Source organism: Mustela lutreola, chromosome 9, assembly GCF_030435805.1.
Source record: "Mustela lutreola isolate mMusLut2 chromosome 9, mMusLut2.pri, whole genome shotgun sequence".
Classification (NCBI taxonomy): Eukaryota; Metazoa; Chordata; class Mammalia; order Carnivora; family Mustelidae; genus Mustela; species Mustela lutreola.
The window spans coordinates 119,689,314-119,716,073 of NC_081298.1; the positions used below are offsets into that span (position 1 = coordinate 119,689,314).

The following is a 26,760-nucleotide window of genomic DNA, read 5'->3' on the forward strand; positions in this document are numbered from 1 at the left end:
GACACAAAAAAATAAAGTTTCCTTTCCAAGCACAGAGAGCAGCTGTCTAAATGTTTTATGTGTAGGTATAACCAGTTTAAAGTGAAAAATAGTGAAAGGCTAAACAATTATTTAGGTAATTGGAGCATTTGCTCTTTGTTGGCTTCTCTGCTCTTTTTTGGCTTCTTTATCTGCTTTCTCTCTCTCTCTCTCATTCTCACTCTCTCTCTCCCCTTCTTTTTTTTTTTTTTTTTTTTTTTTTTTTTTTTTTTTTTTTGTATTTTTCATTAAAATGAGTGGCTCTTTAAACAAAACAAAACAGGGGTGCCTGGGTGGCTCAGTCATTGGGCGTCTGCCTTCTGCTCAGGTCATGATCCCCGGGTCCTGGGATCCAGCCCTGCATCGGGCTCCCTACTTGGCCGGAAACCTGCTTCTCCCTCTCCCAGTTCCTTTGCTCATGTTCCTATTCTTGTTGTATCTCTCTCTGTCAAATTAATAATAAAATCTTTAAAAATAAATAAACAAAACAAAACAAAACAAAACCCCTGTCTCAGGTTCCCTGGCTGGCTCAGTGGTAGAACATGGGACTCTTCAGACTCGTGATCTCAGGAGTCTTGAGTTCTAGCCTGTAGGGTGTAGAGTTTACTTTAAATTTTTTTTTTTAATTGAAAAAAAAAAAAACTTCCCCAAAATGACCAGTGATTGGGGTCTTTGACTTTTTAACTGCTCCAAGAAAAGTTTTCAAATTGAACTTCATAGCTCTTTTCGAAATTCTGGGCAGAGACCAGAGAGTGGAAGGCCTGAGTGAAGCTAGGCCTCCGCGGGCATGAAGAGAACTTTGGGGAACAGATATATGCAGTGACCCACTGTTTATCAGCCTCTGTACTCTCTGCCCACCCCCTGATTGCCCTCACTTCTTGCTGCCTCCCCTGCTTCTACCTTTCCTCAGCCTCCAAACTTCCTTCCTAGATCTGAAGGGTGGTTGGGAAAACAGCCAATAACAAGTTGAGACGTGAAAGAATTCCATTATGTGACAATGTTCTTGGAGTCCGAGAATTAAATCTACACCACAGTCACATGATGGGATGGGAAAATCACCTCTATTGTTATTTATTATTACTACTATTATTTACTTTTGGAAGAGTGTGGTTGAAATTAGAGAGTTGCCTAATTTTCATTTTAAAATAAAGTTTCTGGGACACTGGGATGGCTCAGTCCCTTAGCATCTGCCTTTGGCTCAGATCATGATCCCAGGGTCCTGGGATGGAGTCCTGCATGGACTCTGACAAATCAATAAGTAAAACCTTAAATAAATAAACAAACAAACAAACAAAATGAAATTTCCTTTTATTTAACACATTTTCACCAAATCAACTATTAGATAAGATTTCGTTTTATTTATTTATTTATTTATTTATTTATTTTGTCAGAGAGAGTGAGCACAGGCAGACAGAGTGGCAGGGAGAGGCAGAGGGAGAAGCAGGCTCCCTGCTGAGCAAGGAGCCCGATGTGGTACTCGATCCCAGGACGCGAGCCGAAGGCAGCCGCTTAACCAACTGAGCCACCCGGGCGTCCCAAGATTTCATTTTAAAATTAAAATTAATTTTAATTTTGTAGTGACTGATACATGGAGGAAGAGATACTTAAAATCTAAAATCAGGATTGCCTTCACTAGCTACATAGCAAACACTGCGGGAGGCTAAAATGATAATACAGCTAGGCAAGCTGTAGCAAGACTTGCCTTAGAATATTGATGGTGACCAACTTAAGGCTCTATTTCTCTCAGCGACAATCAGTGGGTTTTTGAACACGTGCTTTTTCTTTCTCCCCATCAACTCCATCCCTTTCCTCTCTACCGTTTTCTCTTGTAACATTTCCAGTGAATGGACGCTCTCCTCTACAGGTTCTTGAGTTCCTCCAATCTTTTCTTTAATAACTATGGTGCCCCCAATTCTAAGGCAGAAATGGAATTTCAAACAATTCATGTATCTTCTTTGCATAAAAATAACCGTTGTAGGGAGAGAACATTCTTATAAGTTCACTTTTCCTGCCAAGCATGCAAGAGAGATGTACTGGTTTCTAGGTGGAGCCTTTGCTCAGAAGAAGACATCCAGGGACGCCTGGGTGGCTCAGTTGGTTAAGCAGCTGCCTTCGGCTCAGGTCATGATCCCAGCGTCCTGGGATCGAGTCCCACATCGGGCTCCTTGCTCCGCAGGGAGCCTGCTTCTCCCTCTGTCTCTACCTGCCATTCTGTCTGCCTGTGCTCGCTCTCACTCTCTCTCTCTCTCAAAAAAAAAAAAAAAAAAAAAAAAGGAAAAAAAAGAAGAAGACATCCAGTCTTCGTGTAAACTTGAATTGCTTAGAACAGCATCTCCCCCCTCCCAAAACTCCTAGCTGATTGCCCTGAAATATAAACTAAGTCAGTTCTCAAAAGAATTCAAACGTGGTACATCATTTTTTTTCAGACGTGACAGGGAAAAATCTGGGCATTGTGCCAGAAAAACAAGAAAGATGAATGAGGTTACAGAGGCCCAATACATTTTTGGTTTAGGTTTTGGAGACCCCTTATTTTCTTAACTTTTTCCAAACAAGATCTGATGTGTTTTGCATGTAGTATATCTCTCCCTCGTCCCACGTCCTCAGTATGACACTGTTGTTCAGTACACATTAATTTTAGCACTTGCTGTTGTTCGCTGTAATGGAAAATTCTACCATTATCTATGTTATCTCCTTTCCCAGATTTCCCCCCAGCTGCAGGACATGAAGTAACAAGGGGAGGAGTGGTCTGACCCAGCTCATATACACTTTCACATGAAATCATAATGTGTAACATTATAACGGGTAAGCTGATTATATTCAGGCTTAAAGGACCAATACACACATTTTTTTTTTTTACAGGAGAAAAAGATCACTTAAATAATTCAAATAATACCATTTTTAGGATATGGCAATAACCAAATTAATGCTGCAACATTTTTATGAGAATGCACCAGCTTAAAACAGGAGTATAAATTAGTTAACAGAAGGTGAAATGGAGCTTTTTAAGCAAAATTCAAACACCTGCGGAAGAAAAGTCCATAGTGCATTTGAAAGAAGTAATAACACTTATTACTTTTGTACCTAGTACTTATTGAGCATTTACTTAAAAAAATGCATTTTGGAGGTAAGTAAGTACTAACATTCTTTTTTTGTTGTTGTTAAAGGATTTTATTTGTTTGAGAGAGAGAATGACCAGGGGAGGAATAGAGGGAGAAAGACAAGCAGACTCCATGCTGAGCATGGAGCCTGATGTGTGGCTCAGAGCAGGTCTCTATCCCACAATCTTGGGATGATCATGAGTGCTGAAAAGTTAGTTTGTAGATAAAGAGGTAAAGGGGGACGCCTGGGTGGCTCAGTGGGTTAAAGCCTCTGCCTTTGGTTCAAGTCATGATCCCAGGGTCCTGGGATCAAGTCCTGCATCGGGCTCTCTGCTCAGCAGGGAGCCTGCCTCCCCCCCTCTCTCTGCCTGCCTCTCTGCCTACTTGTGATCTCTGTCTGTCAAATAAATAAAATCTTAAAAAAATAATAAAATAAAATATAGAGGTGAAGAATCCGATTTTAAATTAATTGAGTTTGAGGAATCTCTGAGACAACCAGTGGTAGGTAGTCACATTTCAGGTGTGAAGAGCAGATGGGAGTCTGTAGATCTATCTTATGGAGGAATAAATCCCTGCCCTGGCGCACCTAGCTAGTTTGGTCAGAAGGGCATGTGACTCTTGATTTTAAGGTTTTGAGCTCAAGTTTCACATGGGGTGTAGAGATTACTTAATTAAATATTTAAAAACTTAAAAAAGGAAGAATTCCCTGCCTATTCTTTATCAAACCATACTTCATAAATTCCCTCCAACTACTTATCACAACCTGTGACCATTTCTTATCTCTCCTCAGGTAAGGTGCAAATATATCATGGCAGATTCTTTGCTTGGCTGTTTATTTTTTTATTCCCAGTGTCTGGCATATAGGTGTTTCATATATAAATGTCCAATGAATGAGACAGCATTGGACTATCTTACCACCAACTCTTTGACAAAGAAGAATTCAAGTTTTCCTTGTCCAGCGTCAAGGAATGCACTATCATCAGGCAATCATTTTTAACAGCTCTCTTGGGAAATTCTCATTTTACATTTGATTGCAGACCACTCACTTGAGACACTGACCTATTGGTGCAATCAGTTATCTGTTCTACCCATCTGAAGAGGAATGACCAGGCTGCCTGCCCTTCTTGATTCTCAGTTCCTCTTTATTCCCTGGCTTGGACACACACCAGTCTATCATTATTCTTGGTATGTGGCACCTGAAGCTAATCGTCCAGCCCTCAGCCCTGACCTCACACATACAGACTGGGTTGTTCAATGCATAGAGTAGTACTGTCACCTTCCTTGTTTTAACTAGTGTATTTTTACTAAAAGCAGCCAAATTCCATTAAGCCTCATGATGATTTAAGCTAGCTTCATAATGATGTACAGTCAAGAATGACGTTTATAAAAAAAATGCGTAGGTATACCCAAATATTTGTGATTTAATGACATTCTCAGGTATTTTCTTGGAATTTGGAAAACAATGACCCAGTTTCATTTTCACATCTGTCAGTTCAAAAAGCATCACTTTCTAAAATTCGGCCATGTGTCTTAAAATTTCAAATGTGTCATATTTTTATAACCCCTTTGAAAAGAAATCTGTCCCAAGGAAATAATCTACAAAGTTTCATTTTTTAAAAGTCAATGCAGCATTATTTATGAAAATGTAAGCGCTAGAAACCAAGTACGCCCTGCAAAGTGTAATGGCTAAGTCAATAGTGGTACATCCACATTAAGTAGTGATAAAAAATGATGGTTATTAAATCTATCCCATAGTATTATTAGAGCAATTCTATAGGAAAATGCTTATAAAATAAGTGGGCAGAAGCAGATACAACATTCTACCTTAGGATGATTGCAAATGTGGAAGGAACTGGACTAAAATATCAACAGTAATTTGGTCTGTGTAGTGAATTGTGATAATTTCCCCCAAAATTTAATAAATGCAAATTTTATAATTAAAATTGATTTTTAATGATGTATAAAATGATTTTCCTTCCTCCTCTAACTCTACATTTATGTTCATTGGATAAGATTACAGTCATGCCTTTTTGTTGTTGTTGTTGTGTCACAAATAAGAGAGGTATTTTCCTATATAAATGGAAATAAGTTGGAATGAAGGAAGAGATTTAAAGAAAGAATGAACAATCAAAACTACAAGCTGGAAAAGCCAAACAAATTTACTTAAATTTTCATGGATTCTTTTGACTTACATTGAAAGTCAAGGGGGCAAAGAGCAAACTGGGTATAAGTGTTTGAGAGAAACAATATCTGAAATGGAAACCCATGCACTCCAATGGCAAAAAGAGATTGAGAATTGTGGATACGGGATGAAAACTGTGAAAAATTCTCCTGAAAGTAAAGAAAAAAGAGTTATACTGGTCATTTATGCATGCATGGTTCTCATGTATTTGTTTAGCAACAGTGCCAAAAACTTAGCTCAGGATAATTTTTCTTATGATTAAGAAATTATGATTAAGACAGGAAGTTTTAAGTAAAATTTTGTGAAGCCCATAAAGAATAATTTCATAATTATTTAATTATATTTCATAATTATTATTATGAATTTAGAAGTAGTTTGTAATGATGAAATTAGGTTTTATAATAATCCATGTGATGAAAAACATTAAGGCAAGAATTTTATTTATAGCTGTACTCTAGCCACTTCTGGCAACAATCTAAAAATTCCAATTAAGAATGAAGAAAATGTGGGGCGCCTGGGTGGCTCAGTGGGTTGAGCCGCTGCCTTCGGCTCGGGTCATGATCTCAGGGTCCTGGGATCGAGTCCCGCGTTGGGCTCTCTGCTCGGCAGGGAGCCTGCTTCCTCCTCTCTCTCTCTCTGCCTGCCTCTCTGCCTACTTGTGATCTCTCTCTGTCAAATAAATAATAAAATCTTTAAAAAAAAAAAAAGAATGAAGAAAATGTGAGGCATAGTGATTCATATAATTAAATGTGTTTCAAAAATTGGGCTAATTGCAGACCTCAGTCAGCATTGTTTGAATGAAAAGTAGGAATGGATATAAAGTGTCTAGCACAGTGCCTGGTACACAGTAGAAAGGGCAGCTCTTCTTGACCATGATAATCTGCTGTATTTTAACGGCTCTCTGGATTTAGTGTATTTTATGCTGTCCTACTAGGATAGCTATTTTATACACATGTAGAAACTATTAATTAGACTAAATAATATGTTAATACTATAGGCCTGGCCAAAGACTCACTCTCTTGATAAAAATAAGGAGGATTATTCCACAGTCATGTACTTTTTAGATTTGCAGAAGATCACAGAATATCTAGCAAGTCTTCCTCTAATTTATAGATGAGGGAACTGAAGCCCCCAAAAGGTTAGGTTTTCTGAAGTTCTATCCCTAGTTGATAGGAGAATCTATTTGGAAAAGAGAAACCTGACTTCCATTAAGTTTTCTCTAATTGAATTCAGAATTCAAATGGACAGTATTAACAAGAACCTGGAAATTAAATAGAAAATACTTTATTTAATGTTAAAACTGTTCGGATTAAGCTTCAGAAAGAATCCATTAGCTATCATGATGCTATTCCTTTTAGTTTCCTGATACTGGATATTTAGAACCAATTAAGTATGATTATTTGGGTTGAGAAGAATCTCAAGGATTGGGCAGTGAACCAAATTCATAAATATAATTCTTCAAACAGAGCTTCTTTTATAAATATTATCATAGAAAACTAGAAGTTGGGTTGTCAGTGGCTCAGAAGAGTTTAGAGCAAGTACAGAGTAGTTCTGGGGAGAGGGAATGAAGGGAGGAAGGAAGAAGGGAGGGGGTAGGTGCTGGGGAGAGAGGGAGGAAAACAAAAGAGAATCATTGCTAATGTGTGATGCAGTCTATCTCAAGGTGGGAAATGATGGGAGAAGTCTGGAATGGCAGGAAGTAGCCAAGGCAGAAATAAACTTTATACCTCATAAATAGGTGAGTGAAAAGGGGTTTACTGTGCAAAAAAACAAGAAATAAGCAATTGAAGAACAATCTGGCAATTCTTTAGAAAGCTGAAGAGTTAGTTATCATTGAGTGAGCAATTCCACTCCTAGGTGTATACCTAAGAGAAATGAAAACATATGTCCACCCAAAACCTGCACACAGGTGTTCACAGCAGGATTATTCCTAATAGGCAAAAGGGGGAAGCAACCCAAGTGTCCATCCACTGGAGAATGGATAAACAAAATGCGGTACACATACAGTGGAGTAGTATCCAGCCACAGAAAGGGAGGAAGTACTGATGTGTGTTACCACATGGATGAAGATTAAAAACATTTTAAGTCCATGGTGGCGCACATCCGGGGATCTCCGCCTTCTTCTCCTGAGCTTGGGCAGCCTCCTCCTCCATACCTTTCACTCACAGAGGCACCGTGTGGTGAGAGGCCAGGGATGGGGAGTTGGGCGGCTGTGCACTTCCCAGCCACCGAAAAAGGTGAAGATGTCCCACATAAGGGACTGCTTCAGGAGCATCCTGGCCATCGTGCCCTGTTGGTTGGTCACCACCGTCGCGGTGCCCTTGTTGGCAAACCTTGTCTCATCAGCCCGCCTCCTTCTTCCTCTAGCCTGAAGCCTTCCTCTATCACTTTCAGATTTGAAGGGCAATCGCTGCCACCTTGTATTTCCCTGTTTGTCTAGGAATTAGATTTATTTGGTCAGTTTCTCTCTCTCTCTCTCAAATAAATAAATAAAATCTTTAAAAGAGAGAGAGAGAGAGAAAGCACGAGAGGGGAGCGGGCTAGAGGGAGAAGCAGACTTCCTGCGGAGCAGGGAGCCACACGCAGGACTCGTTGCTGGGACTCCATGATCATGACCTAAGCCGAAGGCAATTGCTTAACCAACTGAGCCACCCAGGTGCCCTCTTTCTTGTATCAGAATTTTACAGGACTTGAAACAGGAGCTTTTGATAGGTCAGCCGCCAATTTACTCATGCTCCTCTTTAACTGGAATTGCATCGTGAAGACCAGCTTAGCCATGAACATGCAGTTGCTGATGATTCCTCTGATCGTGTCAGTACTTTATGTCTGGGCCCAGCTGAACAGAGACATGATTGTATCATTTTGGTTTGAAACACAAGTTAAGGCCTGTTATTTATCATGGTTATCCTTGGACTCAACTATATCATGGGAGGCTCGGTAATGAATGAGCTCATTGGAAATCTTGTGGGACATCTTTAATTTCTCCTCATGTTCAGATACCCAATGACTTCGGATGAAGACATTTTCTATTCACACCTGTTTTTGTACTGCTGGCTGTCCAGCAGGAGAGGAGGATGTCAGGATTCAGTGTGTCCCCTGCTAGCATGAGGTGAGCTGCTGATCTGAATGGTAGAGGTAGAAGACACCACTGGGGACAGGACTTTCAGCTTGGGGACCAATGAAGGAGAGGCCTCTGGCCTGCCCACCAGCCACTCTGCTTAGACGAAGTTTCCTCCCAGTGCTAGGTGTGCCTAACAACTGAGTTCTAGCAAATGCTCTTAGACTTGACCCAGACTTGACCCACACTGAATGTAGTCTTCCGGTACATGATAAATTTTTTTTTTTTTTTTAAAGATTTTATTTATTTATTTGTCAGAGAGAGAGAGAGGAGCGAGAGTGAGCACAAGCAGACAGAGTGGTAGGCAGAGGGAGAAGCAGGCTCCCGGCCGAGCAAGGAGCCCGATGCGGGACTCGATCCCAGGACGCTGGGATCATGACCTGAGCCGAAGGCAGCCGCTCAACCAGCTGAGCCACCCAGGCGTCCCCATGATAAAATTTTTTAAATCCCGAAGAAAAGAATGTGTTCCTCAAGTTCCATGATTCTCATTCAAGGCCTTACTGCTACAAAGAACAAATGTCAACTGTGCGGATTTCAGAACTGACTTTAATTTTTTGGTGCCTTCACTTCCATTTCTGTCTGAATAGTGGGTTTGGTAGGTCCTGGTCTGCTGGCACCAAGCTGGGCATCTGGGGTTGGGTCACCAAACCCTTGACAAAGGACCTCCTTCCTCTTTCTTGTACACATACCTTGCTCCTTTTCCCAACTAAACATTTGCAGCTGGAGGAGGTTACCCATAAAATGGTTCTGCCTTTGACAAGCTCTCTTATTTATTGTCTTTGGCAAGGCCCAGGTGCAAAGAACTTGTCCACCCTTTCCCCTTTTGGTGGCAGAAGTATAATGGAGGGGGAAGACTGGACCAGGGGATGGAGAGCCTTTTCAGCTTTTGAAATTGCTGTGACCTGATGGCAGTTGCAACCATTTGCCCCTCTTCAGATGTTTTTAGTAAAGCAAACAAACAAACAAAACAAAACAAAACCCACCACTGAGTCAGTGAGGGCCATAGACTGGTATCAATGAGGCACTCGTTTCCCTAAGTGACATGATGCAGACTACTGTGGAGCTGCATCTTGCACAGGAGCTAGAGGCAGACTGTGGTGGGCAGAATCCCTTTGCATCTCATGTAGGGCATCCTGGCTTCATGTGCAGCTAGAGTAGAGATCTATTATGCTAAAAATTTCCAAATCACATTTGCCTCTCTGAGAGGCACCTGGACGTTGATTGTATTTCATTCTCCTCCTGGATATATGTGGACTGAATAGTGTGGAGAGGAGAACCTTATACTCTAAATTGTCATTTTTTGGGGCCGTGCCCCCTTTTAATGGCCATGTACTTCTGTGAATCATGAGGAAGGTACAGCTCCTCTTACACAGATCACATTTTAAGAGCTAAGATAAGCACATGTAAACAAATCACACAATTTTGGGTTGTAACGGCTTTAGACTCATTTGTGTTTGAGGGTCTTTATTTTGAGCCATGAATGTACAAGTCATGAATGTACAAGTCATGAATGTCCATCAGACAGGCTTACATACCCACAACTCTTTTTCAGAGGTGGGATTTTTCCATTAGAACTAGGTTTATCCCCCAATAAAGGTTGAAGGCTAAAAAAAACCCCGAACAAATTTAAAAAAGAAAAAAAAAGAAAGAAAAACAAACAAACCAGTAAGTCAAGAAGCCAGTTACAAAAGACTACATATTCTCTGATTTCATTTAGATGTGATGGTTGTAACAGAAGAATTGATGAAAACAGAAAGTAGATCCATGGTAGTGAAAGGCTTGGGAGAATTGGAAAGATTGTGGGGTGATTGCTAAAGGGTGTGAGGTTTCTTTCTTTCTTTTTTAAGGTTTATTTGTTTTTAGATTTATTTATTTTAGAAAGAGAGAGTGTGCAAGCTGGGGGAAGGGCAGAGAAAGAGGGAGATGGAAAGAATCTCAAGCACACTCCCCACTGAGTGTGGATTCCCAACTCGTGGCTCTATCTCACGATGCTGAGATCATGACCTGAGCTGAAACCAAGACTTGGATGCTCCACTGAGCCCCCCGTGAGGTTTCTTTCGGGAGTAATGGAAATGTTCATAATTGATGGTAGTGATGGTGCTCTACCCTGTGAATAAACTGAAAACCACTGAATTGTACATTTTAAATGGGTGATATATATGTCTGAATTACATCTCAATACAACTGTGACCCAAAAACCACCTCTGAAATAAGGAGAGTAACTTCAGCAAAGCAACTCAGAAATGAAAAAACAACCCTGTAGATACAAAGTGAGACAACAGGTGAAAGCACCTCTCCCAGTTTTAAAGACTGACAATCCCCTTGTCCAGTCTTCCCCCCCATTATACTTCTGCCACCAAAAGGGGAAAGGGTGGACAGGTTCTTTGCACCCGGGCCTTGCCAAAAAGACAATAAATAAGAGAGCTTATCAAAGGCAGAACCATTTTATGGGCAACCTCCATTTTATGGGCTACAAATGTTTGGTTGGGAAAAGGAGCAAGGGGATGGGAGCTGCCAGCTGGTGAGGGCGTGAGAGTGAGTCGGTGGCAGCAGATGACAAACAGGTAAGCATCTGGAATATTCCAAAAGGTAACTTTCTATTGATACTGCAGTCCAGGTATACTGGTAAAACCTGGTGTTTAAGAGTTGCTCAACACTGTGGCAAACACTCATCTCATCAATTATCTATTGGATAGGGTAAAATTAAATTCCGATTCACAAAAGACTGGCCTTATCATAATTATGACAAATACATTTTTGTATGCCCTGCAGGACTTAGCTTGATGCTTCATACACAGTAGGTGCTCAATAAATATTTGATGAATGAAACTAACCATCACAGTCAGAACTCAATGCTCTGTTCTATAATTATAAAACATAACCAAGGCCAAATTTTAGCCATGAAAAAAAAAAAAAAAGGAGAACATTATTCCACATTTGAAACATTTTAATGGATCTTTCAATGAGAGCTTTAATTCAGCTAACACCTAAAATACAGACATAATTTAGTTATCTAACATGGAAGTAAAAAGATCTATCAGAAAGATAAGGACATTCTGAGAAATGCTAAGAAAGTGTGACTTTATTCATATTATATACACCATGAAACATTTTCCATTATTTACTTCAAAATCTAAATTCTGCTTGTTTCTCAATTAAATTTTTTCATGACAGATGTTGAATATTGACTTATTTTTTCCTGACAATACCAATAGGCTGCCCAACATGATACAATTGTTTTTAGCACTTAAATTTAAGAGACTATGGCTCAGTATTTAAAAAATAAATTAATAAAAAAGAAATATTACAGGGAAAAAAAGGAGAGCACATCTACCCCATGATAAAAACAATTACCCCTTTCAAATCAGAAAATGGCATGAGCATCATTTTACTTAACCTACTTAGAAGCATACAATACTCATATACAAATGAAGTAGAACCTATAGCCCAGAAAGGTACAATGGCGATCACTAATTAGTTGCCAGTTGACAATATAAATAAAAATGAATGGAATATCAAGTTAAAAAAAACTGGTTTTTAGCTTAATTGTTGGTGCAGAATGTACAGCAGGGGTTGGCTGCCTGGTGGCTGCTTTAGCTTTGCTGGCTTGGCTTGCTCGAACAGCAGTTTCCAAACGTACTTTCAACTCAGGAGCCGCTCCCATTACCGTCTTGAAAGCATGTGGATACAGAGGTCCAATATGCATTAAATTCTGGAGTGCAAACTCATGAAGATCTTTGGAAACTGTACTTGCTGAGGCAAAAGAATTTTCATCCAGCAGGTAAGAGATCAAAGTGGGAACTAAAAGGGCAAGTAACTGGACTCCTGCAAGGAACAATGATAAGGTCTGAAGATCATCACAAATCTGTCAATTACAATAAACTTTAAGATAGGTGATTACCACAGTAGTCTCGGTCACAATAAAACATTATCAAATAGAATCTGTCTTAGACTTCAACAACAATTAATATTAAATATTCAATATTAATTAATATTAAATATTTACTTAATGCCAGGCTATGTTTGGCTTGGAGACCAAGTTTATTAAGACTGCATATTTTAGTTTATCTTGTTTTGTTAAAAAAAAAAAAAAATACTGGCTAGGGACACCTGGGTGGCTCAGTCGGTTAAGTGTCTAACTCTTTCCCAGCTTGGGTCTTGGGAAATGAGTTTAAGGGTCATGAGTTTAAGCCCCCATTGGGCTCCATGCTGGGTGAGATGCCTACTTACCAAAAAAAGAAAAAAAAAGTGAAAAAATACTGGCTAAAAGGGTAAAAAGGAGTAAGTACTCTACAACTACCATCTGGTGGAATGTATTCTGAGAGTAAGATCATGATATTTTTCAGGGTATTTCAGAATAGGGAGGATAGCATAGGAAAGATAAACCTGAACAGCATCAATTTACTATTATTTAACTAAAACTAGGTATTTCCTTCTTTTAAAAATAGAAATACAACTATTTCCCATTTTATCACCACCCCCCAACAGTAAACTCCACAATAAGTGAAGGAAAAATATCTCAAAAAGAAGCAAATATGTAGAATTTAGGGTTAAAAAAACCCAAGAGCCTGTGTCTGGTTGACATATACTCTAAGCCCTTCAAGATTTATTTGGAAGTTTAATCCCATCCCATTTACTAGTCTCTCTGTCTTCCCATATTAACAACTCCATCCTGGAATATAAATTTCATTAAAGCTGGTATTTTTCTTTAAAAAACGTGATCATGTATACATATGTATCTGATAATCAGCACTGAGAATAATAATTTTTTCCACTTTTGTTAACGTTTGTAGAATGACAGTAGCCAAGGTTGCAGGGGAGCAGGAAACATCTGATACAGAATGTGGAATACAACATTCACTGACGTCAAGAAATACAATGATAACAATCATTAGACCTTTCCGGAACCCTAATCCCATTCTGTCCCTCAACATCTTCTTTCCCTGCTGTGTTTTTTTTCTGCATAGCATCTTCCTAATTCATCATCTATTATATCTATATCCAAAATTAATATAGTTATATCCACTTTCACTTCTATATAAAATTATGTATATAGATATATGTAGACAATGTTTATCTATACAAAATTTTATGTTTATATATAATATAGATACAGATATACCCAAGGGGGGGGAATGTTGACTGTCTCTGTTTTTGCACTATGATATAAGCTCCATGAGAGCAGGGATCTTTGTGTAGTTATTTCATGACTAGAACATACCTGGTATGCAGCAGGCACTCAATAACTACTTGTTGAATGAATGAACAAACACAAACATCCTTTGCCTTGAAAACCCCTCAGAAGTTTTTATCAGTTGGATATTCTTCCATGACAAAGTTTCAGAAGAAAGGTAGCAAGCTGATATTTTAAAAGTCCCAAGAATTCTCCAATTAGCTAGACTTAACTCAATTTCCCTCACACAGAATTATAACAGTATTGTATAATAAGAACTTCTATAGAAGATATAATAATGAATCACCAAATAAATACGAAATTATCTTCAGTACACTGTGCATACTAAAGCAGACAAGGTTTTCAACATCAGGTTGAAAAGCAAGGTTTTGATTTTAACAGTTAATTAACTGGAAAAAATATAAATTATTTAAGTACCCATCAAGTATCTAGAAATGTGCTAGGAATTTTAGGAAATACATAATTCATCAACAGCTTTCAACTTAAAGCTGTTAGTGCCTAGTTGAAAAGGGTATCCAGCACATCAAACAATTAGAGAACTAAATGCTAAAAACCTATAGGGAACATTTGAGATATAGTTCCTCAAAAGCCTCATAAAGTGGAAGAATACTTTAGGATTTTATAGTTTTAGTTATTATCTTAAAACCACAAAGCCAAAGAATAAGGTTGATTATAACTGCCAAAGAAATTGTATGAAGGGAAAGATGAGAGTGGGCTGAGTAATTGAGCAACATTTCTTGAAAAAAATGAGATCTGATGCAGATTAAATCTGTTTGTGTAATTAGAAATGAGAGGAAGAAACATACCTGTTAGGAAACTATTAGAAAACTGTTAGGAAACTATTAGAGCTATTTAATTGAGATGATTAGGTACAAGAATAGGAACCAAGATTCTCCTGAATCCCAGAGAAGTTTCCAAAAAAGATAGGACAAGTTTTGAGTAACAGATTGAATAAAGAATATGAACAAGAATTAAGATTCAGGGGCACCTGGGTGACTTAGTGGGTTAAATCCTCTGCCTTCAGCTCAGGTCATGGTCCCAGGGTCCTGGGATCAAGCCCCACATCAGGCTCTCTGCTCAGCAGGGAGCCTGCTTCCTGCCTCTCTGCCTAATTGTGATCTCTGTCTGTCAAATAAATTAATAAAATCTTTAAAAAAAAGAATTAAGATTCAAATATAATTCCAATGTCTTTAGCTTATCACCCTGGTCATGCTGGGTGAAGAAACACTCATTGCCTATTTCTTTCATGGATACTATAAAGTTAAAAACAAAAAATTAGCATTTGTAACTGTTGTGAAGAAAGGTGGGTGATAAAACAAATTTAAAAGCTGAAAATTTGTCTTCTGGGAATTACATTACTATATTTTACGTAACTATATATTATAATTTTAAGTGTTAGTGAGATATACCTCAGACATATCTTAATAGCAATAAGCATTATTCTGGTTTCTTCATTTTTTAATAGACTGCTTCACTGAGATAACAGATGTTTTGTATTATAGAAAGACTTTTAAGTATAATAAAATTGGCATTAAAAAAATTAAGATAAATATAAGGCCAAATGCATACAAAAACCAAAGGTAAATGAGTCCTATTAAGAGGGTATGATGGTGGGTGCCTGGGTGGCTCAGTGGGTTAGGCCGCTGCCTTCGGCTCAGGTCATGATCTCAGGGTCCTGGGATCAAGTGCCGCGTCGGGCTCTCTGCTCAGCAGGGAGCCTGCTTCCCTCTCTCTCTCTCTGCCTGCCTCTCTGTCTACTGTGGTCTCTCTCTGTCAAATAAATAAATAAAATCTTAAAAAAAAAAAAAAAAAGAGGGTATGATGGCATTCGTCAGGAAGGTTAACGTCAAATCAATGAATAAATGAATGAGCATATACGAAATAATGTGATGGCCACCATTTACCTTTGGTTTTCGCCATCATGGCCACAAACATAGACCATGATGTCAGTCACAACATTTCTATTCAAATAATCTATTAATATCTAATTTCAATTAAACTTATCAACTCTCAAACGATCCTTCTTCCTGACTTTCCCAATTCTGACACTGCTTCCATGTTTCTTCCACGTAACATAGTCCTGTTCAGCTCTTCCCTTTCTCTTGCTCCCTATAACTAGTCACTCATCAAGTAAGATGAATTTTTTTTTTCATCATCACCTCTGCATTTCTCCTTTTCCACTATCATACTTCTGGATTATTACTATTTTTAAAAGATTTTATTTACTCATTTGAGAGGGAGAGCATTCACATATGTGTGTGTTGGTGGGGAACAGTAGAGGGGGAGGGAGAGGGACAAGCAGACTCCAAGCACAGAGCACAGAGCCTGACTCAGGGTTCAATTTCAGGACCCGAGACCACCAATGGAGCCAAAACCAAGAGTCAGACACCACCCAGGCACCTCTGGATTGTTGTTTTATAGTGAAGCTCTTACAGTAACTTTTCAAAGTCTCTACTACCTTTCCAATTTCCTGTAAAAATTTTTTCAAGGGAAGAAGAAAAAACTTACAATAGAAAAAAAAATGGATGTCATTGTTATCTGGAAAGTAATCTAGCAATATATATTAAAAGTCTTTAAAATGTACATTCCTTTCAACCCCCAGTAATTTCATATTAAGTATTTTATCTGATAGCTATAATAAATAATGTGCGCAAACATATCTGTACAAGTATACTCATCTCAGTTATTTATGATTTTGAAAAACTGGAAACACCTAATGTTCAATCATAAGGTATTAGCTTAAAAAGTATAGTCTTTCTGCTGCAATTAAGTCATTTTTTTAAAAAGAAATTTTAGATTATGATGAAATCAAGGGAATAAAGAGGAATAGGTATTAAGCTGCGGAAGTCTCTGATTAAATGGACGTATGTGGTAACTTTTCATTAAATAAAAATAATTTTTTTTTTAAAGATTTTATTTATTTACTTGACATAGAGAGAGAGAGATCACAAGTAGGCAGAGAGGCAGGCAGAGAGAGAGAGAGGAGGAAGCAGGCTTCCCACCGAGCAGAGAGCCCAATGCGGGGCTCGATCCCAGGACCCTGGGATCATGACCTGAGCTGAAGGCAGAGGCTTTAACCCACTGAGCCACCCAGGCGCCCCAAATAAAAATAATTTTTAAGTTTAAAAATTGGAGGTATTTTAATAATGATGTTTGGTACTAATACTAATCTGATTCTATTTGTTATAAAGCTTCTGTATTTCTATTATGAACACCATACTAAATTACTTTTATAAACTTTTTAAATACCCACATTTTCCTAATTCTTAAAAAGTACATTCCTAGAAAAAAAAAATCAGTGTGTTGAAAGGCCATCAGTAATTTAACTTCTTGCTCATAAAAAAATGAATATAAATAACTCAATATATTATGTCAGTAGCATGACCAAAATATTAAGCTTTCTATAGTAACCACTCCTTAGTAAACTTACTGTTGCAATGGCCTGTATCTAATATCAAGTAAGATATATACATATGAAATATATATAAAATACAGTTCATTTTGGACTGCTGGCTTTTTATAAGAATACTTACTGTTTTGTTCTTCCCCAAGAGCAACTAATGTTTCCAGAACTTTGATTCCTTCTTGAACAGCTAAAAGTTCTGTGCTACTGGCTGGTCTGTTTCTTTCAACAGCTTTCAGCTTTTCAACCACTATTGGAGCCAAGGAATGGATATACGGAGTTGAAAGGGCACGATTGGAATGTTGGAAGACTGAGAGGAGAAGCTGATAACACTTGGCTTGGACCTATATAAGAAAATAATTTTATTAATTAACATGTGTGATAGTTCTCATTTGCTGTACAATCACATTGCAACTTAATATATGCTGAAAAGATGTGATACTGCATGATGAAAATAGAACTGTGGGATGAATTAATACCATTTTCTATTTATAGAAATAAAGTTAGAATAACGAAACTTCTAATAAGCTAACTAAAAAAAACCTGAAAAGAAATTAAATAAATATTCCTTATATGGTAACTGCCAAATTACCAAGCTTACATAATTCATTTCTTTCTATAGTATGGTAGAAGCTATAAACCAGGAACTCCAATTTATGTTTTTAATTTTTCCTTTGTTTGAAAATTGTCCCTTCCATTTTAACCTAACATATTTAGTAAGGAAGGCTAATATCTAAATGATGTCAAACAATGCTATAAAAATACCCCCGGTAGACAACTCAAATTCATTTGAATTCTCTGGAAATGAGCTTATGCTTATTTAACTTTTCCAGGCCTAGAAAGTAAAATCTCATTGGTAAAATGAGTAAAATCTCATTCACTTTAGCATGAAAGGACTTCATAGTAACCCCAAATAAAAATTTAAAAAAAAAAGGAAGGAAGGTAAGATAAAAAGAAGGCCCATCACTATATGGGATAAATAGTGGAATAAAGCTGTTTCAGCACTTTGGTAGAAGAGAAGTTGCCAGACCTTACTGGACATAATACTGGGCAATGTTTTCAAAATACAGATTTATGATTTAGGAAGACAGTGGCAGAGTCTAGGAATCATGTTATTAAGCTGTTTGTTTTTTTTTTTCTGATGTGCAGCAGGTTTGAGAATCATTAGTTTAGACTTTGACATTGTGAAGCCAAAAAACTTTATTTTCTAGAAAAACTGGCTTCTAACAGGTTCATCAAAACATGTAATAATATAAATTTATTCTTTAATGCTTTTGGTGTCATTAAGTAAACAGTGAAAGATAATAACCATAGACTCATGCAAAGTGTCTACCATTATAAGGAAGAGTTAATCAAATATTTTAGATACTGGAGAATTTTTTGCAGGTGTAAATACACACATACACGTGTCTCCTAGTGCTTAAACTGAGTGATCTTTTCCAGCTTTTCTACTGAAAACCCATATAACAAATATTTGGGTTTTCAAATAATGCCTCACCCATTTTAATGAACTGATCTGAAATTTTACTGATGATATGGAATGTTTACCTCTCTGTTTAAGTGTAACTTACCCATGGGTCACATGAATTCAGTGCATTTTTAAATCTGTTCATGCAGCCATTCTGTAATGACTGGACTCCTATTATTTCACTACTAGCAGACCACAGGAAGAGTGCAATTGCTGTTAGCATGCTTACTTCATCAGGCATAGGCATGGAATCTTCTGAAATACATGAATAATATTAAAATACATGAAAAAGGAAAGCAATGTGCTGTTTCCAACATATTTTGGAATTCCAATCTTGAACAATAACCCTCTCTCCCCCAGTGACATTTATAGCAGTGTGTTCCTCAATCTAATATAATCCATAAACAACTGTATGAATAGAAATCAATTACTACTGAGGAAAAAGGGATACTTTATCATAAGTCCTGTATTGAAGTCCTTTTTTCCTTGTTTTTCTGGATGGTACAATATTAACTGAAAAAATTTCAGGCATAAGTCCTAACAAGAATTCTATTAAGGGAAAGCAAATTTGAATGAAAGATAACATAGTAATATAAAATTACTTAAAAGTTATGTAACTTCTTTGTAGTTAAGATGGATCAAAAATTTCCAAATACTTTCCTTCCAACAAAGTTAACCAATTATAAGATATTCCAAGTAATTTAAAAATCCAGAGGAGACTTTCTTAGTGATAACACCTTTCTATTCATTAAATATGAAACCTACACATTTTATACAACCATAATCAAAAAATTTTGCACAATTTCTTCAAGACAGTATTCTTATAATGTTAAAGAACTTCTATTGAAATCATTTATTTGAGAATAAATACAACCTAGCAAAAATACAGTATATAATTAGAAATACCAGAAATATCTATATTTATTCTAAAGAAAACTACTATTAAACATATAAAGCAAGAGACCTAAACTATTTTGCCATTCTCATTTCTTCCACAGCTGAACTTATTAACATTCTTTAAGTATGAGTTTGGACTAATTTGGAAACTGCAAATACTCAATGATAATCAGTAATTTATCAAAATTATGAACATATATATTTGATATGCTAACATCTAGTATTTAGGGTACTGACATAAAATAGAATGAGGTAATAATAATAGAAAGATGCCTATTAACATAAAGAAAAAAAGTTATAAAATTTGAAGGATTTAGCCAATCTATAATAATCTAAGTCATACCTGTTAAAAACCTGAGAACTCCATAGCAGGAATATTATCATAGGTGAAATGAAAACAATTTGTAACTCAGAGTCTGTGACACTGTAAGCAATTTTTTATTCAAAAATTAACACTTTATTGTAAAATTGTGACTTTAAGATTTGCCATTTAAATACTGTTTTCTACTAAAAGAAACCAGGGCTGTTTTGGAGAAGTGATGGAACCAGAACACTAACAGGAAAAATACAAAGTAAGCCTGCTATATTTTTGGGGCAAGAAAGTAAAAATGTCCTCAAGAAATAATAGGAATATGTTAAAATGATAAAAATGGACCTACTGAATTAAAAAAAGGATCATGTCTGTACTGATAGTAATAACAAACATAAGAAAATAAAAAATAAGGGCAAAGAACAAGCTCTTCCCATGAAATGCTGGCTAAAAAATGTACAAGGAAGAAAATTAAGGAGGAAGTTAGAAAATTATCATTTTGACATCATCACAGTAATAACTGGTTCAAGTACAACAGACGTTAAAACCACTGGGCACCTGACTGTCTCAGTCAGTAGAGCATGCGACTCAACGTCAGGGTCACGAGTTCAAGTTCTGTGCTGGGGGTAGGGTTTACTTAAAATACAAACCATATAACCCCAAAAACCATTGGGTGAAAGTTTGATGGGGAACAGATAATAGAGTTTCAGATTATCTCCCCACAAATTCCTTATTAGTTGTAAAAGGGAAAAACATCAACTCTGTAGTGGAGAAATATGGCAGATACCATCTTAAGTTATTAAAGTTAATATTCCCGATAATGGGATGAGCAACATTATATGCCTCCTTACAAGATGCATGGAGAAAGACATACCAATACTCATATAGTATTTCTGCCAAAAAAGCATAACCTGAATCTAACCACAAGAAAAAGAAACATACAATTCCAAATTGAAAGCCAATCTATAAAATAGCTGTCTGCACTTTTAAGACATTTATATCATGAAAGATTTAAAGAAAAGCTAAGATACTGCCTCAGACTAAAGAAGACTAAATCATTACAAACAACTAAGTATGCATGATCCTGGACTATATCCTTGATAAAATAAAGAGTTGTATTAAAGTCATTATTATGACAATTGGTAAAATTTGCATCTGAACAGTAACAGCATTGTATTGATGTTAAATTGCCTACATTTGATAATTCTTCTGTGGTTATGTAAGAGAATGTCCTTGTTCCTAGGACATCTCTGAAGCATTTAGTAGTACAGAGTCATGATGACTTCAGTGTATTCTCAAAGGGCTCAGCAAAATAAACAATGACATTAACAATAACATACAGATTATGGAGTAATAAAATGTGACAAAATGTTAACAGTTGGTGAATCTAGAAGGGTATATTGTAGTTCACATTTTAAAAAGTTTGAAATCTATTTCAAAATTGAAAACTTTTTAAAAATGAAGAAAAATGGCAGCAATCTTAAGAGTACAAACTACCTTCAAGGAGATTTATATACATATGTCTATGCTCACATACATACACATGCACATTTTTTCTAAATGGAAGTCTCGGATTTCATACTAGGAAATGTGATTTCCTAAATAAAAATTCCTTATTATAAAACTTTCCTTGTAAAGCAAGGGATTTTACTTGCCTTGCTTACAAATATTACACAAGTAACACCTGTGGCCTTAACTCCCACTTGATACTGGCTGTCTACTGAGAATTCAGTTCTGGACAGAATATTTTATGCAAGTTAATTTTATCATACCTTTAAATTAACTTAATGTTAACGAACATGACTGATAAAATATCAAAACCTTCCCATATAACTGACAATTGGAAAAATGTGTGATTATTGACTTTGGAACTGCCTCATGACAATTAAAACAATATTTATATTCTTAAACAAATTCTTAACTATTTTTTTACTTTATTATTAGTATCTATTTACCTATTTACACATATACATACATATAAATGTGGCATTTAACATTTTTTTAACATTTCTTTAGTTTGTTAAAAACCTACTTTAAGGGGCGCCTGGGTGGCTCAGTGGGTTAAAGCCTCTGCCTTCGGCTCGGGTCATGATCCCAGAGTCCTGGGATCCAGCCCCACATCCGGCTCTCTGCTCAGCGGGGAGCTGCTTCCCCCCTTCTCTCTCTCTGCCTGCCTCTCTGCCTACTTGTGATCTCTGTCAAATAATAAATAAAATCTTTAAAAAAACAAAACAAAACAAAAAAAACCTACTTTAAAAAGCAAAACATTAACTTAAGATAAAGCTAAAATAGTTTCAGTAGAATTAATAAAACTAAAGTTTCCTCTTCCAAATAATTAGTATTAAAAAATTCAAATAATAAAAGTAACACATGGTCATTGCTTAACAAGATAAAAATAGTCTAGGGAAAAAAATAAAACTTGTAATTCTACCATCCAGTGACAGTTTAATTTCTAAAGAAATTAGAAATAAAATTTATTTATTTATTTATTTGAGAGCGAAAGAAAAAGGAGAGAGCAAGTGCAGGGGGCAAGGACGAGTAGGGGGGAGGGAGATGCAGGGAAAGGATCTCAGACTCCGTGCTGAGTGTGGAGTCTGATGCGGGGCTCCACTTCAGGATCCTGAGATCAGGACATGGGCCAAACCAAGAGTTGGATGCTCAACAGACTAAGCCATCCAGACGCTATGACAGTTTAATTTTTAGGCTCTGGTCGAATTTCTTCTGGTCTGAGGTAGTTTTTTTTTTAATACATAGTTATTTACAAATATGATTTTAAATCAGTATAATGGATTTATAACCCAAATTAATGTATAGTCATATACTTAATAATTTTTACCACTGCCAGCCAGGTACTTATATTTATCACATATTTTCATTATTATAAAATAGACTGTGATAGATAACCTTGAACATTATGAATCCTTCAAGGCTCCTTGTACATTCTGTAGAACTGATTCCCTGAAAGTTTAAACCATTTTTGAACTCCCTTCAGCAAAGTATGAAAATGTTCTCTTGGTACCAATTCCAGCTGTACAGTCACATTAAAAGAAAAAACATCAATTTTATAAGAAAAAATTTTATATTATTTGTTTTTGTTTTTATTTCTTTGCTTACATAATAATGTGGCTGACTTTTTTATATGTGTGGTGGTCACCTCTATCTCCTTTTTACTAACGTGTGTTCTTTCTTCTATTGGGTGTTATTTGTGCATTATTGATACTAACACTGACATAAATACTATTGTCAATTTTTCAGCTACTTTTTTTTCAGCTACTTTTTAATGTAAGATGTTTTGACAGGTAGAAGTTAATTTCTATATAGCCTAATACATTGATAGTTTTCCCATGTGATATTTTCCATTCTTACACTTACATACTCCTTTGCCATTCTTACATAAAAATTTTACATATATTTTCTTTAACTAGTTTTAAAACTATACATTACCACTTCAATTTCTCTGGTATTTATTTTGGGTCATGATAGAAGGTAAGGACCTAACTGGAATTGGTATCTGAAACAGCTGACAGAAACCATTTGAGGAATAATGAATGTGCTCTTATCATGTATTATATTCTCATGTAGATGAATGTCTGTTTTAAGTGATTTGTGTGTTTCATTGCCCTATCTCTTGATTCATGGACCTGCTCCACAGTCTTAAGAGTAGTCATGTTTTAATAGGTGATAGGTGACATGGCAAGTCTTTAATTATTATTCTTTGTCTTCAGTCCTCTGACATTTTCTTTAAACTGGAAATACAATGAAAGAAAAAGTCAAACACAGAAGAAAAATGGACAAAAATGTGAAAAAGCATTTCCCCCAAATTAAACACAAGCATGAAAAATGCTTTTACTCATTAGGAAAATGAGAAATGCAAATTAAAACAGTAAGATAGTACATCTTACCCATCAGAGAGCAAAATTTAAAAGACCAGAAGAAATTCAACCAGAACCTAAAGTCTGAAATACCAAGTATTGGTGAGATGTGGAAAAGTAGAGATTATCATACACTGCTGATGGATGTGTAAATTCATATGGCTACTTTGGAGAGTAATTTGGCCATGTCTGATAAAATATGCCATCAATTCAGCTTCTAGGGGTACCCCAGAAAATCTCATGGTATAAATGTATGAAGAATTTATAAGGATTTTCACGGCAGCAATTTTTATAATGGGGAAAAAATCAGAAATAGCAGAAATATCAATTGAGAAGGGAATGAGTATCTGAAAATTTCATGTGATGGAAACAACACAGAGGTTAAAAGGAAACATGTGGGCTTTATATGTACATCAATAGCTCAAAAAACCTTATTCTTAAGTGAGAATGTGCAGGCACAATGATATACTCTGACATTACCTACGTAAATTTAAAAACACAAAAGAGGGATGCCTGGGTAGCTTAGTCAGTTAAGAGTCTGCTTCAGCTCGGGTCATGACCCCAGGGTCCTCAGATCGAGTCCCACATCAGGCTCCCTGTTCAGCAGGGAGCCTGCTTCTCCCTCTGCTTGTGTTCTCTTCTCTGTGTCAAATAAATAAGTAAAATCTTAAAAAAATATATACATATACATTGCTCATGGTTATTTATCTCAGTTGATAGAGAATTCATATATACATTTAATTAACATATATGTATATTTTTAATATTTATTAATATATGCCTGTATTTATTAATATAGAAAGTAATTTATTTACATATATAAGTATTTATGGAATGAAACATCAAAATCAAGACTGTGGTTTCATTTGAGGATAAGCTGGGGTGGTGAAAGATACTTCAACTTTCCTATTTTATTATTTTTATTAAAAAGAAAACATATGAAACAAATATATTAAAACATATCAATTTGATTCTGAGTATATTTTCTGAAATTTTCTGTCCTTTTTTGGACAGAAATTTTCTCTCTTTTTTAGATACATCCAACATGTATGTAAGTGCTGAGACAAGGACACTTGCAGTGAATACCCAGAAAGGGATACTAAAGTTCCTGTCTGCAAGGTGTGGCTAAAACACACACACACACACACACACACACACACACACACACACACACACAACACCTCTCTGTGTTGATTCGGACAAGCTCATTCAATTAGTTATTGACAAACAGATAGATTATGGGTTTGAAGCCCTGATTAGGTTACCTGGTTGAGAATATTCCAGGATGCATGCGAGAGTGCTGCGAATTAGAGCTGTCCACTGTTTCTGAGTGTCCTCAGTCTTGGCCATCGAGAGTGTCACGATGCTTTTAATTCCCTGAAGTGCTGCACTGACTGGCAGAGGAACCTGATTATCTGCAGACTTTATCGCTGTGTCTTTCAATATTCTTGCAATTAAAAATAGAATCGTGGGCAGGATTGTCATACACCCTGAATTGAAAACAAATCAGATACCTCATAACTACTCAGTTCGCTTATTGCAGTTCTTTCAGTTGTTTTTACAATTGATTCTGGTTTAATACTATTTTTTCCCTTGTTGTTAATGCAAAATTTACTGCATTAGTATTATTATAATTCAATGTTTGGAAAAGAAAGTGAGAAAGTAACAAGTTATTTTAAAGAAGACAGAATATTTCTTTTCTTTTCCCAAGTAGCCTCGTTTTTTATTATTTCTAATATTTCACCTATTTAATATGTTGTGCCTTTCAAATGAAAATGAGAAAAGAAGATAGAAAAACAGAAGGGAAGCACTACCATATATACTTTGATAATTATCTGAGCAATTTGATGAATCTGGTAGCAATTCTAAGACATGTAATCAATCTTGAGTGTACTCAAGTCAGCCTTAACCAAGTGGGGGAAAGTGAAGAAAGGACTATATGGGTAAGCAAAGAAGAAACGAAAAAATCCTGGAATTTGTAGCTGAAAAACTTTAAGGTCATTGAATCCAACCTCCCACCTCACGGAAAATGCTCAACACTTTCTCAGGCTGCCATTGTGCTTGGCCTGCAAAGCTCCAGCAACAGAGAACCTCTTCTCTATAGGCTCGTGTTGGATTGAAATTTACCTTTATACTCCTTATATTATTTCTCTCTTCCAGATAAACAGAGGGAAAGTCTACATTTCCATCCTGTACTTTTCAGATATCTGCAAACAACTATCATCTTTGTAGCTAAATTCTCTTTAGTTCTTCCTAAGAGTTGGTGATCATACTCATCTGATGTTTTTATGGTTGGTCAGTTACTCAAGAGTGGCAAACAGATCAGGAACTAACAGGTTTGGTTATGCCACCATATGTCTGTCTGCTAACGTCCAGTGCCTTGCCTCAAGCTGTGGTTTTATCTCCCTTGTGAAGTTTGTCTGAAATGTATCTGAAGAGCATCTCAAGTTCTGGGTTTTTTGAATCCTTAATCTTTATAGGCTCCTAAAGGTTAAGACACCATAAAAGACTAACTTCTCCTTCCATACTTGAGACTAAAGAAGAAGATAAGTTATAATAGCACTTAAAATCAAAGGCAAGCTCATCTTTGTCTATTGTAATAGAATGCATTTCCAAACATTGATTAATACCGTACCAGCAGGCGAACAAAGGGACGGTAAGTCAGAGAGTATAGTAACTGTGGCTGCCACCAAACGAGCACTTTCTTCTGACAGTCGAGTTTTGGTGGCTAGGTGACTGGGTGAATCCGACATCTTGGTACTGAGATGTGGCATATGACGTACTAAAATGAACATCAACAGCTCCATAGTTGCAAACACAAGAGATTTTCCAGGAACAAGACCACCGCTGTCACCGCCTTCTCCAACTATAAGACATGACTCTTTTTCCACATCATCGTCATCTTGGATGAAAGAAAATTTGGTAAAATTTCCAGAAAAAAAATTATGGCACTGAGTAGATAAAACTATATAGTAAGTATATTTGAGAAATTTTATTTATTTATTTATATATTTGACAGACAGAGATCACAAGTAGGCAGAGAGGCAGGCAGAGAGAGATGGGGGGTAGGCAGGCTCCCTGCTCAGCAGAGAGCCCGTTGTGGGGCTCGATCCTATGACCCTGGGATCAAGACCTGAGCCGAAGGCAGAGGCTTTAAGCCACTGAGCCACCGAGGCGTCCCTGAGAAATTCTTTTAAAGG

The 26,760-nt window shown here is 36.6% G+C and overlaps 1 protein-coding gene and 1 pseudogene across 4 annotated transcripts in view; one reads left to right on the forward strand and one right to left on the reverse strand.

Annotated features, from left to right (window-relative positions):
* Positions 1–7,541: 7,541 nt before the first annotated feature.
* On the forward strand, positions 7,542–8,480 carry LOC131808189 (derlin-1-like; annotated as a pseudogene).
* A 2,862-nt stretch (positions 8,481–11,342) lies between these two features.
* The window catches only part of HEATR5B (HEAT repeat containing 5B), a 105,645-nt gene continuing 90,227 nt past the window's right edge, over positions 11,343–26,760 (reverse strand). For 3 of the 4 annotated variants that reach the window (XM_059188653.1, XM_059188652.1, XM_059188654.1), the window contains 5 exons: positions 26,196–26,462; positions 24,826–25,050; positions 18,585–18,736; positions 17,144–17,357; positions 11,343–12,241 (listed from right to left, as the gene is read on the reverse strand). In XM_059188653.1, coding sequence (XP_059044636.1) covers positions 11,937–12,241; positions 17,144–17,357; positions 18,585–18,736; positions 24,826–25,050; positions 26,196–26,462 — 1,163 coding nt within the window. In that variant the 3' untranslated portion in view covers positions 11,343–11,936. The remainder of the gene's footprint in view (positions 12,242–17,143; positions 17,358–18,584; positions 18,737–24,825; positions 25,051–26,195; positions 26,463–26,760) is intronic. The other variant, XM_059188655.1, reaches the window with a different exon arrangement.